Below are 11,996 nucleotides of genomic sequence, written 5' to 3' on the forward strand. Positions count from 1 at the left end.
GAAGCTAGAGGAATTAAAGGTTCCCTTTCCTGGTCGCTAGAGCACCTGGGTAGACCTCACTACCCTGATCTGGCCTGTGAGAGGAAGGTGACAGGGACTTCCAGGAAAACTTCTCTTCTTCCTTCTCCCCGCCTGGAGTAAGGCAGAAGACACGGAAGCCCGTCTGGGTGCTGGTTGACACCACTGAACTTTTGGATCTTGCCTACAGCCTGGGGTTCTATTGGGTGGGAAGAATAACACCCCACTGGCCAGAGCGGATGTAAATTGATTTTCTGTTCCACACAGAGCAGCTCACAAAGCGGGCAGGAGTCGGCACAGACCTGCTAAGATGCGGGTGGGGAGGTGGTGTGGACTACGGGGCTCTCCATTTCTAGTCCGAGTTTCCCCTAGTTGGTCTTCACACTCTGACACTTCCTAAACGCACATCTATTCATGAACTGTGGGTTTAAAATCTTTTGCTGGCTCTTCATTGCCTACACGATACAAATCCCCCTCCCGTGCCCAGCAGGCAGTGCCCTTTGTGACTTGTCCCACCTTCCCATCTGGCATCTTCTCCCACCACTCCCACCCCTGCACTGTGCTCACCTCCAGTCAGACCCCCTCGTTAACACTGCCCACGTGCCAGGCACCGTCCCTGCTTTGTCCCTAACCCAGCAGCCCCAAGAGGAACAAATTACATGTTTTGGTTTATAGGTGAGAAAGCTAACCTCACGCAAGTTAAGTGCCTTGGCCAAGGCCACACATCTAGTAAGTGCTGGGTCAGGACTTAAACTCTGGTGGCCTTTCAAAACAAATCACAGATGGATTTTTCTCACTTGTCCAGAAGTCCGAAGGCAGGCATGTGCTAGGCTGTTCAAGTGCTCAAAGATGCCACCAGGGCCTCAGTCTTCTGATCTTTCCTCTGCCACTCTGGAGGACTGGCTCTCTCACCCTCCTGCCCATCCCTTCACGGCCTTACCACGGCTTCTTGGCTCTAGACATCACATGCAGGTTCAAATCAGGAAGGTGAGAAAGTTGGGGGGGCACACCATCTTCATCTGTCAAACTCCCTCTCCCCCTTATTTTTGTTAAGAAAGTAAAAGCTTTCCTAGAAACCCACAGTGTGTTTGTATACGTGGCTGCCCTTGCTGCAAGGCAGGCTGGGAAACCAAGGAATGTGGTTGCTGCTCAGTAAATGCCATCCTTCCGCCGCTTGGGGCCGAGCCCACTGCTGCCCTCAACAAAGCCGATGCTCCATTAGCAAGAAAGGGGCAAGGATGGGGCACCTGGGTGGCTCAGTTGGTTAAGTATCCGACTTCAGCTCAGGTCATGATCCCACAGTCCGTGAGTTCAAGCCCCACTTTGGGCTCTTTGCTGACAGATCAGAGCCTGGAGCCTGCTTCGGATTCTGTGTCTCCCTCTCTCTCTGCCCCTCCCCTGCTCATGCTCATGCTCTGTCTCAAAAATAAATACATTAAAAAAAAGGGGGGGGGCAAGGATGAGCCGGCAACAAACAGGGTCTGCCACCACCACCCTCAGCAAAATGGAAGCACCTGTGGCACCCTGACTCCCCCACCCCCACATCTCCCTGGCAAATCCCTTCCCACCTAGCACATGTCAGTTCCCCTGAGGCTTCCCTCACTCCTGCAGACTGACAAGGTATTCTCTTCCCTCCTCCTTTATATGTACCTACTTCTGTCACCAGTGTCTAACTTTACAGTCTGTGTTTGTGGTGTTGTTTAGAGAAAGAGAGAGAGTGAATGAGTGGGGGAGAGGGACAGAGAGCACGAGAGTCCCAAGCAGGCTCCACGCTCATCAGAGCCCAATGCAGGGCTTGATCCCACCACCCTGGGATCATGACCTGAGCCAAAATCAACAGTTGGACGCTCAAACGACTGAGCCACCAAGGGGCCCTACATTCTAGCCTTTATAGTGGCTGATATAACACGACTGCTCACTCAGTTATGCAAACATTCATTCTTTCCACAGATGGTCACTGAGCACTAGCTGTGTGCCAGACACTGGGGCGGAAGTCAGAAACTCAGCACTGAACAAGTCCGGTTTATAGATTTGGTCCCTGCTCTGATGGAGCTTTCAGTCTAAAAGGCGAGAGATCCAAACGGTTAAGGTTTGGGGAGAAAACCTGCACATCTCCTCCCAGACTTTAAGCCAGCACGTGGCAGGATGGCCTCCCCACCGCACCTGGTGGACCTGGCAGACTGTGTCCCACAGAGCAGGTGCACTGTGACCACGTGCCAAATGCATGCTTTCCTTGGCTCGCAAATACATGCTAATCAAAATGCATTTCTTGGGGCTCCTGGGTGGCTCAGTTGGTTAAGTGGCCGACTTCGGCCCAGGTCATGATCTCGCGGTCCATGAGTTCGAGCCCCGCGTCGGGCTCTGTGCTGACAGCTCAGAGCCTGGAGCCTGTTTCAGATTCTGTGTCTCCCTCTCTCTGACCCTCACCTGTTCGTGCTTTGTCTCTCTCTGTCTCAAAAATAAATAAACGTTAAAAAAAAAAAAATTAAAAAAAAAATGCATTTCTTCTTCCTGCCAGGAAACCCCCCAGGAATGAGCCACTGTACCCTCGCAGGATCGCATCATACACTCAAGCATCTGAAAAACACCTCGTTCTCTCTCCACCTTGTTGCAGGCCTCTCCTCCCAGGAAAGTTTCCAAGAGTGTCTAATTTAACACTTCACATCAGAGGTCCTCAGCACATGTGTGTTTTCTGCTGAAGACTTCGTTCAGATTTTCTAAACAGGGACACCTCACTGTTGGAGCCACAGCTGCTGAAGTGTGATTCTGAAAGTACCCAAATAACTCCTCAGGTTCCTGTTCTATAGCTTATCATGCATAGTTTTAATAGTTCTTGAGATGCTCTTCTACTATGGCAGGTGCTGGCAGCTGGGAACAAGATGGACGAGACTGCTTGTGGCTGTGCCTGTTGCTATGGTGATGTGGACACAAGACACACAGGTGAGAGGTCCTTCAAACAGTGGGATGTGGAGGTCAGAGAGGTGGGGCATAAACACAGGAAACGTCTATGCCTTCTGGGCCTGGAAAGGACCCCTCAAGGCCAACTGGCCCACTCCCCTGCCTGTTAGCTGAAAACCAAATGGACGGGTGGCTTGTTGCTAAAAATCCTCAAGAACAAATTCCACCACCTCTTGAGTCACCTGTTAGTCATATTTCACAAGACACATTACCTTAAATAGGCTTTCTCGGTCCCATCTCGTTTTCTCACTGTCCTTCCAGCGGGTTCTGGTGTCACTGCTAAAGAGGTTCGTCATCGCCCGCACACTCTGTACAGTAACCCAGGAGGGAAGATGAAGGAAAAAACCTCAAAGAGCCCCACTGAAGCGTGGGCTCAGCTTGTTTCCACCCCAATCAGTTGCAGTCTCCACAGGGTCCCCATCCCTGTTCTGTCCAGCCCTGGCCCTGGGAGCAAGAGGCGGGCTGGCCTAGTGGGTCAGAGTGGGAGCAGAGCTACCCCCACACAGAAGGACTTCCTCCTCTGGAGTGAAATACAGCGGAAACATCTGTTTTTAATGAGTAGCTTTGCAAGCCTTTGTAACAGCAGACCAGGCCCGAGGCGGCCTGGAAACCCACACTGATGGCACCAGGGCTCTCCTGCTTCCAGGCAGTCCTGCAAAACACAAACGGTGCTGTTAAATCAGGAACGTGGCCCTGTCCCACCTCACACCAAACAATCCCAGCCCACAAAATCACTTCAGAAATCATCCTGCCTGAAAAATGTGAGATGGCCCTCATGGCAGAGCCTGGTATAAAGATGTCCCCCCTCCACCAAGCAGGAAAGCCCCCAGCCCAAGATGCAAGGAGGGAAACTGCTCCTGCCCCTTCCAGAAGCAATGGGAAGCCCCGCACCAGGGGCTTAAAGAAAAGGGCACTATGGGAGCACTCGGGGCCCTGCAGTCCCACAGCAGAGTGCGGGCAGAGCGGGCCCTACCCCCCCATTTCCCTGGCTCTCTTCACTCCCTTCACTCCCACACGCCTGCATTTCACTAGGCTCAGAAGACAGATGTCTCTTCCTGCCATGGACATGCCAGACAAACCCTGGGCCGCTCTTCACAGTCCCTAATTCCCCAAAATAGTGTCAAGAAAACTAAACACTGTATGAAACTTCTCTGCAGCTTCTCCCTTTGGTTTCCTTCCCACCCGGCAGAGAACATGGGAACACGGTGCTTATTTTGACAGGAGTAAAGAAGCCTCTGTCTGTAAGTGAGGTTAACACCCACCCTGAGGCTGTGTTCTTGCTGGTCTCTCTCAGCAGCTGAGCATCAAGATTCTGCTAATTAAGCTGCTTTCTTCTCCTTAATTAGCTGCATGTGAATCTTGTTGGGAAGTCTTGGATCTGTGAAATACTCTGGGATAAGAATCGAAAAGAGAAAATTATCTAAACCCAAGGGGAAAAGGCAGGGAGGGAGACGGCTTACTCGGCTCAAAAGCCAGCATGGCTCGGCCTCAGTAGGGCTGTTCCCGGCAGCCCAGCTTTCCGAGGTACAGGGAGAAGTCACAGCAGATCCGGAGGTCGCTGTCCCCGCCCGAGCCTGCCAGCTCAGGCCTTCCCAGGAAGGACTTACACAGGATGGCTCCGGTCCATTACCTGCTGCCCGGCAGCCTGTCGGCGTGCTGAAACACAGGGAGCCATCAGAGGGCTAAGGGATCTCGGGGTTTTCTGCTCCCGGCCCATCCTGGGGCCCAAACAAATGCCAAGTGTTATTCTTGCCTCAGCTTAGCTTGCCAGCTCGTCTAGGAGACATCACGCCCTCTCCTCTCTGAGAATATCCTCTCCGAAGAGAGCCAGGCTCTCACACGATGACGCCAGAGGAGGGTTTTCATACACCCGGCATGATGTGAATCAGAGGCGGCATCTGCTGTGGCAGCAAAGACGCACTAGACTCACTCAGAAATGGTGCGAGGCCAAAACCACTCCCTGGGCTAACAGGACCCAAGAAAGCGTCCAACCCAGCCCTTCCTTCTAAATACCTTTGACCTTAAGCCAGCGGCTGGGGAGTAGGAGGTAGTGGAGCCCATTAGGATAACCTGGGGAGCCTTTACAACTGCGGGGCTGGGCCCCAACCCCGGGCTAATTAAATAATCACCTCAGGGAGTATGCCTAGGCATCAGCATTTCTTAGAAGGCATTTCTTAAAAGCTCCCCAGGTGATTCTAATGCGTAGCCAGGGGGGAGAACCCTGCTTTAGGATTCCTGGGGCGGGGAAAGAGCTGCGAGTATGCTCAGTCCGTTAAGCTTCCGCTTAAATACAGGTTAAGGCTTCGTTAAGCCCCATGTCAGGCTCCCTGCTGACAGCTCAGAGCCTGGAACCTGCTTCGGATTCTGTGTCTCCCTCTCTTTCTGCCCCTCCCCTGCTCATGCTCGGGGTGTGTGTGTGTGTGTGTGTGTGTGTGTGTGTGTCTTTCTCAAAAATAAACATTTAAAAAAAAAAAAGAGCTGCCAGTATGTTCCTCTGGGAATCTCAAAATTCTTCATGGTTCTCACCAGGAGGAAGCTCCGCCTCCTTTCTGATCTGTCCTCATTTTGAGGAAGTGGCAGTGGAAGAAAGGGCCTTCTGAACAAAGCTCCCTGGGGGGACATCAGGTGAATAGGTACCCAGACTCCCAGGGAGAATCGTGGGCTCGTCCGGAGTCCAAATCTGCGATAATACAAACGTGCTGGTTTCTCAGACACCAAAACCGACGCTGCCTTACCTGCAGCAAATTCTTGGATGTCGTCCGGTCTTTTCAAAAACATTTCTCTGGAAAACATGAGGGATAAGGGCAGGAGTAAAGCTGGCTTGAAGGCAGGCCATGCTCGGGCTGGGCTGTGGGTCCCGCACTTTCAGGGAATGGACCCGCCCAGGGGTCAGTCAGCTGGAGGGCTCCCGACAAAGACCCTCCCACTGGTGACTGTCCTTTGGGTCCTGCTCAGAGGCAGGGGGCAAAGTGTTCCAGATGGCACTAAGCCCGAGCATTGCTTGCCCCCCCCAGGACAGCTGCGCCACAGCCCAGCGAGGCTTGTCATTCATTCAACATTTTCTTTTTTTTTTTTTTTTAATTTTTTTTTTTTTTTCAACGTTTATTTATTTTTGGGACAGAGAGAGACAGAGCATGAACGGGGGAGGGACAGAGAGAGAGGGAGACACAGAATCGGAAACAGGCTCCAGGCTCTGAGCCATCAGCCCAGAGCCTGACGCGGGGCTCGAACTCACGGACCGTGAGATCGTGACCTGGCTGAAGTCGGACGCTTAACCGACTGCGCCACCCAGGCGCCCCTCAACAAACATTTTCACATAACCGGAGGCCAAGCCACGGGCGGGCGGTGAAGGCCCACTGCCTAGTCCTCAAGGCACAGATACACAACCCCACAGCCCGAGGACCACGTTCAACCATGGATTCCCACAGGGGCCAGGGGACAATACCATCAACAAAGCCGAGAAGATGAACTTGAGCTGCCGGTGGGGCCTGGTCGCTCACAGAGTTTTATGGTTCATAAAGAATGTTCACAAATGTTATCTCACTTTACAACCCTGGGAAACGGCAATGAGCCCACTCCATTTTACATATGAAAGAAATCAAACCTTCAAAAGGTTAATCATTTGCCCAAGTTCATAAAGTGAGTAAATACAGGGCCAAGGGCCCAGGTCTTGTGGTGCCAAGGTCAGTGCTCTCTACATCACATCCCGTCGGCCACGGATGCCCTTGCCCACCAGCCTGGAAGGCCTCCCCACCCAGAAAGCCCTGCCTCCCAAGCTTTAAGAATTTGGCCTCCCTCCTCCTTGAATTCCATTTGAGAATTACTGAGCACAGATTTTGTTTAAGTGACTATACTGGATACGAGGGAATGATTTTTTTTTTTTTTTTAAGATAAAATACAGCACCTCCTCAAAGAAATTAGTCAAGTAAAAGAGAAGGAGTAAGTTCTTTTTTTTTTTTTAACGTTTATTTATTTTTGAGACAGGGAGAGACAGCACGAACGGGGGAGGGTCAGAGACAGAGGGAGACACAGAATCTGAAACAGGCTCCAGGCTCTGAGCTGTCAGCACAGAGCCTGACGCGGGGCTTGAACTCATGGACCGCGAGATCATGACCTGAGCCACAGTCGGATGCCTAACCGACTGAGCCACCCAGGCACCCCGAGAAGGGGTAAGTTCTCAAATGTCCAAAAGGCCAAGCAACCTCCAGGAAGGGCTATAAGAGGGTGTTAACAGTGTGCTGCAGACAGGGAGAAAGTTACTGAGAGCGGCGGGGGGAATCTTCACAGAGCAGCTGGCACCCCTTGAGGTGCATGTGAGATTTCAGTAGACAGGACAAGGGCATCCCACACCGAGGGGGGCAGCAAAGGCCCAGACATGAAAGGAAACAGCCCGTGTTCTGTGGATGGTGAACTCCTCAGGGTAGGGACTGGGTCCTGTCCACCTTTGAAACCCCAGGGTCAGAAGAGCACTTGGAGTGTCAGCACCCTCGACAATGTCAATGGGGTCAGTGGAATGATGAGGTTCCGTCTGGCTGGGTTGGGGGGCAGGCACACAGAGCAGGGGAAAGCAAAGGGGCTGTATTATGGAGAGCTGGAAGGCCAGGGAGAGACGATTACACTCAGTTCAGGAGGCAAGGGGGTGGGTGAATAACAGACTAGTCCCAAAGTGGAACATACCCGGCATGAGAATGGGGGGTGGGGGGGGCGCGGATCTAGGAGATACCATTGAGCAACTGTCACAAAAGAGCATGAACTGTAGAATTCCACTTACTAAAGTGCAAAAAAGGCAAAACAAATCTGTGCTAAGACAAGTCAGGATCCTGGCTACATTTTGGGGGGGGTTGTGCTTGGAAGGGGCCAAGGGCCCCTTGGAAGGGTCTGAGGGGCTAGTCAGGTTCTATTTCTTGATCTGGACCCTAGTACCATGTATATTCTACATCTTGTGAAAGTTCACCCAGGTTAGGGTATGCTACTTTTTATTACATTTCAACAGAATGTTAAAAAAAAAAAAAGGCAGAGGGGGCAATACTGTAGAGTCACTGAAGATTTTTCCAGCCAAGGAATGACACTATCACTTCTAAACTTTGGGAAGATTCATCTGCCTAGCTATATACTAAAATATTTAATAATGCCTTTCTACAATTTCCCTACTCTTCCCATTTTTCAGGTCCAAAATTCAAGATATTAAGAGTTCCATACAGTGTGTACAAGTATACCCTGGAAAACTGTGACTGAATGACCATAAATCATTAGGATCTGGAAAACCCAAGTGGAGAGCTTGCTTCCCAACAAAAACACTTTGGAGCTTCTCATGGGTTAGAGTGAGTCTAGAACAGAGACCTGAAGAACAGGTGAGGGCAGGTATGCTGTCCAGAATTCCATCCCTTCCTCTCCCTTCCTCTTTTCCCAAGGGGACAACCATCTGAAGTATCCAGTACACTTCCTCTCCTCCTCCCACCTCCACCTCAGAAAGAGAAAGGCCTAAAAGGGGCCAGGAGAATTTCCTGTAGGTAGCTTCAAGATCAGCAAAGGGAAAATCCTGGCGGCTTCCCTGGCCTGGAAGGTAGGAATAATAAGGAAGAGAAGGGGCTATTCTTGAAGCAGCCAGGCAGACACCCAGTTCTTCCTAGAAACTTCCTGGACAGAGAAGTTGGGCCATCCCTGACATGTGACTAAAACACCACCCTTTTCATTCACCACCTTGTGTTTGTGAACAATGCAAATGATTTAATTCAGGCTTTTAACATCTCTCCCTAACCTCCCTGCTGGAGTCATTCCTAATGTGGACTGCAAGCTTCCTGGATATGAATGATGTCAACCTTTACTTCCCTTTAGAAGAAAAAGTACAAAGTGGCGCCTGGGCAGCTCCGTCGGTTAAGCACACAACTCTTAATCTCGGCTCAGGTCGTGATCTCACGGTTCGTGATCGAGCCCCACGCGGGGCTCTGCATTGACAGCACGAAGCCTGCTTGGGATTCTCTCTCTCTCCCTCACTGTCTGTACCCCACCCCCACCTCCTCTTATGCGGGTACACACACTCTAATGATTAAAAAAAAAGAAAAAGAAAAAGTGCAAAAGTGATGGCCTGTTCCCCAGGACTGACATTGACAAAAGACCCCTAAACTATTTTTTGCCCAAGCCTTATGCCTGGCCCAAATAAACCAACCTTCACAGAGAAGTTTCTATTTTCCTTTTCTCCATCTCCTATCTGCCCTGTGAGAATCTGCTGCCATTGGAGAAATGACTAGGATATGAAGAACAAACGGTAAGATCCAGGAAAGACAAAAAGGAGTGTCAAAAATAACAAAATAGTGTCCTACACCCAATGGCTGCCTGTTGAGTTTCTCAATGCCAAATTACCTCTTCCAAGTGTCAGAAGATACATACTTACCCTTACAGCTAAAATGACTGAATATTCATATTTTTGAGAATTGAGAGATAACTGAAGAAAACCTCTAGAGATAACTTAAGAACACTCTGGGTGCCACAAATCCCAGAGTTAGAAAAACTCAATTTTAAAATATTCTCTAACTTTTGAGGTGCCTGGGTGGCTCAGCCAGTTAAGCATCCAGCTTTGGCTCAGGTCGTGATCTCATGGTTCATGAGTTCGAGCCCCAGGCAAAGGGCTCTGTGCTGACAGGTCAGAGCCTGGAACCTGCTTCAGATTCTGTGTCTCCCTCTCTCTGTCCCTCCCGCTCATGCTCTGTCTCTCTCAAAAATAAACATTAAAAAAAAAAAACTTTTAATAAAAAATAAAATATTCTCAACCTTTAAAATATATTTATATGTGTACACACACACACACACACACACACACACACACACACACAAAATACCTTTCTGACCCTAAAGGCAGCAATAAGGAGTGTTTAAAGAAAGAAGCGGTCAGTCACACTCATGTCTCCGCAGCCAAGATCTGGTCATATTTCCCACTAGTTGTGGCCGGCTGGGAAAACCACCTACCTGAAGAAACCACTTATGAGCAACTCCACTTCTTTGTGCGTCCTTAGGTATTTTTCGTTAGCAATCCGAGTCTGAATCTGGGGGGACGAGAGCAAAAAGGTCACGCTCCATGAGGAGCCAGATTTCAGGGTTCAAGACCTGCGGGGGTGAGGCCTTGGGGAAACAAGATGAGCCTCTGACCTGGGTCTCTCCCCGGGATGTGTGACATTTCAAGCCGCCTGCTTTCTTACAGATCAACACCCCCACGCCGCCGCCTGCTCGGGCTCAGGGGCCATTACTAAGGACGGGTCTCCACCGCCCGGAAGTTCTTGTCTGGATCGAAGGTACTGTCTCCGGTAATAACTTCGATCCACTTCCCCGTCTAAATGCCCGCTGTAGTTCTTCCTGCAGGCGCCTGTCGGGCTCGGTTTAGGGCCCCCCAGCCGTCCGCCCCTTTACCCGGGAACCGGCCCTCGCGCTCCTCCTCCCGGACTTCCCCCCGTCTGCGGCCCCCCGTCCCGGGGGAGCCGCCCTTTGACGGAGGCGGGAGTGGGGGGCGCACCCACTTTGAATTGGCTTAGCTGCTCCTGCTGCGCGGGGCTCAGCGCCCCGGGGTCCGGCCCCAGAAACCCGCCCTGCAGCGTCGCCATCTTGTCCGGGTCGTCAAGGCGACGGGCCACGCGGCCGAAGAGGCCCCGCCCCCCCAAATCCGGCTCTCTCCGGCGCGCGGGGCGGGGTTGGGGCAAGTAGTGCGGGGGCCGCTCTGAGGCCGAGGAGTAACTTCGGGCTGCTCTCCGCGAGATCTGCTTCCCCAGAGTGGGGGCTCATTTCCCGTCGTGGTTGTATATGGAATGGGCCCTTCTGGACCCCACCCAGCCTCACATAGTGTTTTTTCTAGGCTCTAGAGGAAAACTGGAAAAGGGATTCCTAAATTAGCAGTCTCCCAGAATCTGGCTCCTAACCCTCTCCCTTGTTTGGCAACTGTTGAAACCTAATAGTAGGGAGAGAGGATTCAAGCTTCTTCCCCTTCCGCTGAACCCCTCCATCAGTCCTGTAGACACTTGACACTTAGCAGCCTGAAAGCATCCCAAAGGATGGAGTGAACGGAGTTCTGCAAAGGAAGGAACGTTCTCACGCCAGAGACACTGGAAAGTACGGGGGGGGGGGGGGGGGGGGGGGGGCTCTTGCCAGATGTTTCCCCTCTTGGACTGACTTTCTCGTGGAGACAACGTGCTCCTCCTAAATTCTAAATTATCCCTCCCACTCCCAGTTGAACAGAGGAGGGGAAAGGCAGTTGGTCTTCAAGGTGGGTTCTTCTAGTGTCTAATTAAGAAAAGAAAGTGAAACCTAAAGCCAGAGAGCTGGAAATAGGCCTGGAAAGGGCAGGAGCCTTGTCAACACACACCATGCTGGTTTTTGCACACCCAGAGATCATGCCCAGGAAAGGCCTTCTGGAGAACAGGGAAAAGAGCTCAGAAGGAAGGCTGGTCTTTCAGATTTGGGAACCACTGCCCAAGGAGAAACAAGCCCACCATTGGGCCATGGCTCTGAGGGGGTCGTTCTGTGGTCTGCCTCTATCCTTCTCAGCAAAGATGGAGGAGAAGAAGTGAAAATGTTGGCAGTTCCCAAGCCAGGGAAAAATCACTGAAGGTAGATTAGGTAGTGAGCTACAGGCCTCTTCCCAGGAATCTCATTCAGGTTAGCAATCATTGTGGTTGTTTGTCTGGTTTTTAGGAGAAAGAGTTAACAGAGAAGTAGATAAGCTGCCATCTGTCACAAGTGATTTTTTTCAAGCAGGAGCAGAGGTTAATCAGAGGTGGTGGTTCTTGTTGGCCAAGACCGGTCTCTTCCTGCCCCTGCACCCCCAAGAGAAGCTAGTGAGGGAAACCCTTAAGCTGCATCACCCGATATGGTCACCACGAGCCACCGGTGGGTGTTCGGCAGTCAAAATGTTTCTGTATCAGATGTGTTATCAAGTGTAAAATACACACTGGATTTTGAACACATACTTTGTTTGTTTTAAACTTATTTTTAGAGAAAGAAAGAGAGCATGAGTGGGGGAGAGGGGCAGAGAGAGA

General features: G+C 51.2%; 1 protein-coding gene across 1 annotated transcript; it reads right to left on the minus strand.

Annotated features, from left to right (window-relative positions):
• Positions 1-3,507: 3,507 nt before the first annotated feature.
• On the minus strand, positions 3,508-10,616 carry RIIAD1 (regulatory subunit of type II PKA R-subunit domain containing 1). The gene is made up of 5 exons (XM_019432968.2): positions 10,485-10,616; positions 9,940-10,016; positions 5,712-5,758; positions 4,239-4,366; positions 3,508-3,628 (listed from the first exon to the last, which is right to left on the minus strand). The coding sequence occupies exons 1-4, from the start codon at positions 10,566-10,568 to the stop codon at positions 4,296-4,298; spliced, it is 279 nt and encodes a 92-aa protein (XP_019288513.1). The 5' UTR covers positions 10,569-10,616; the 3' UTR covers positions 3,508-3,628; positions 4,239-4,295.
• Between the last annotated feature and the right edge of the window lie 1,380 nt (positions 10,617-11,996).

This window comes from Panthera pardus, unplaced genomic scaffold, assembly GCF_024362965.1.
Source record: "Panthera pardus isolate Hobbes unplaced genomic scaffold, ASM2436296v1 HiC_scaffold_11, whole genome shotgun sequence".
In the NCBI taxonomy this organism is placed as follows: Eukaryota; Metazoa; Chordata; class Mammalia; order Carnivora; family Felidae; genus Panthera; species Panthera pardus.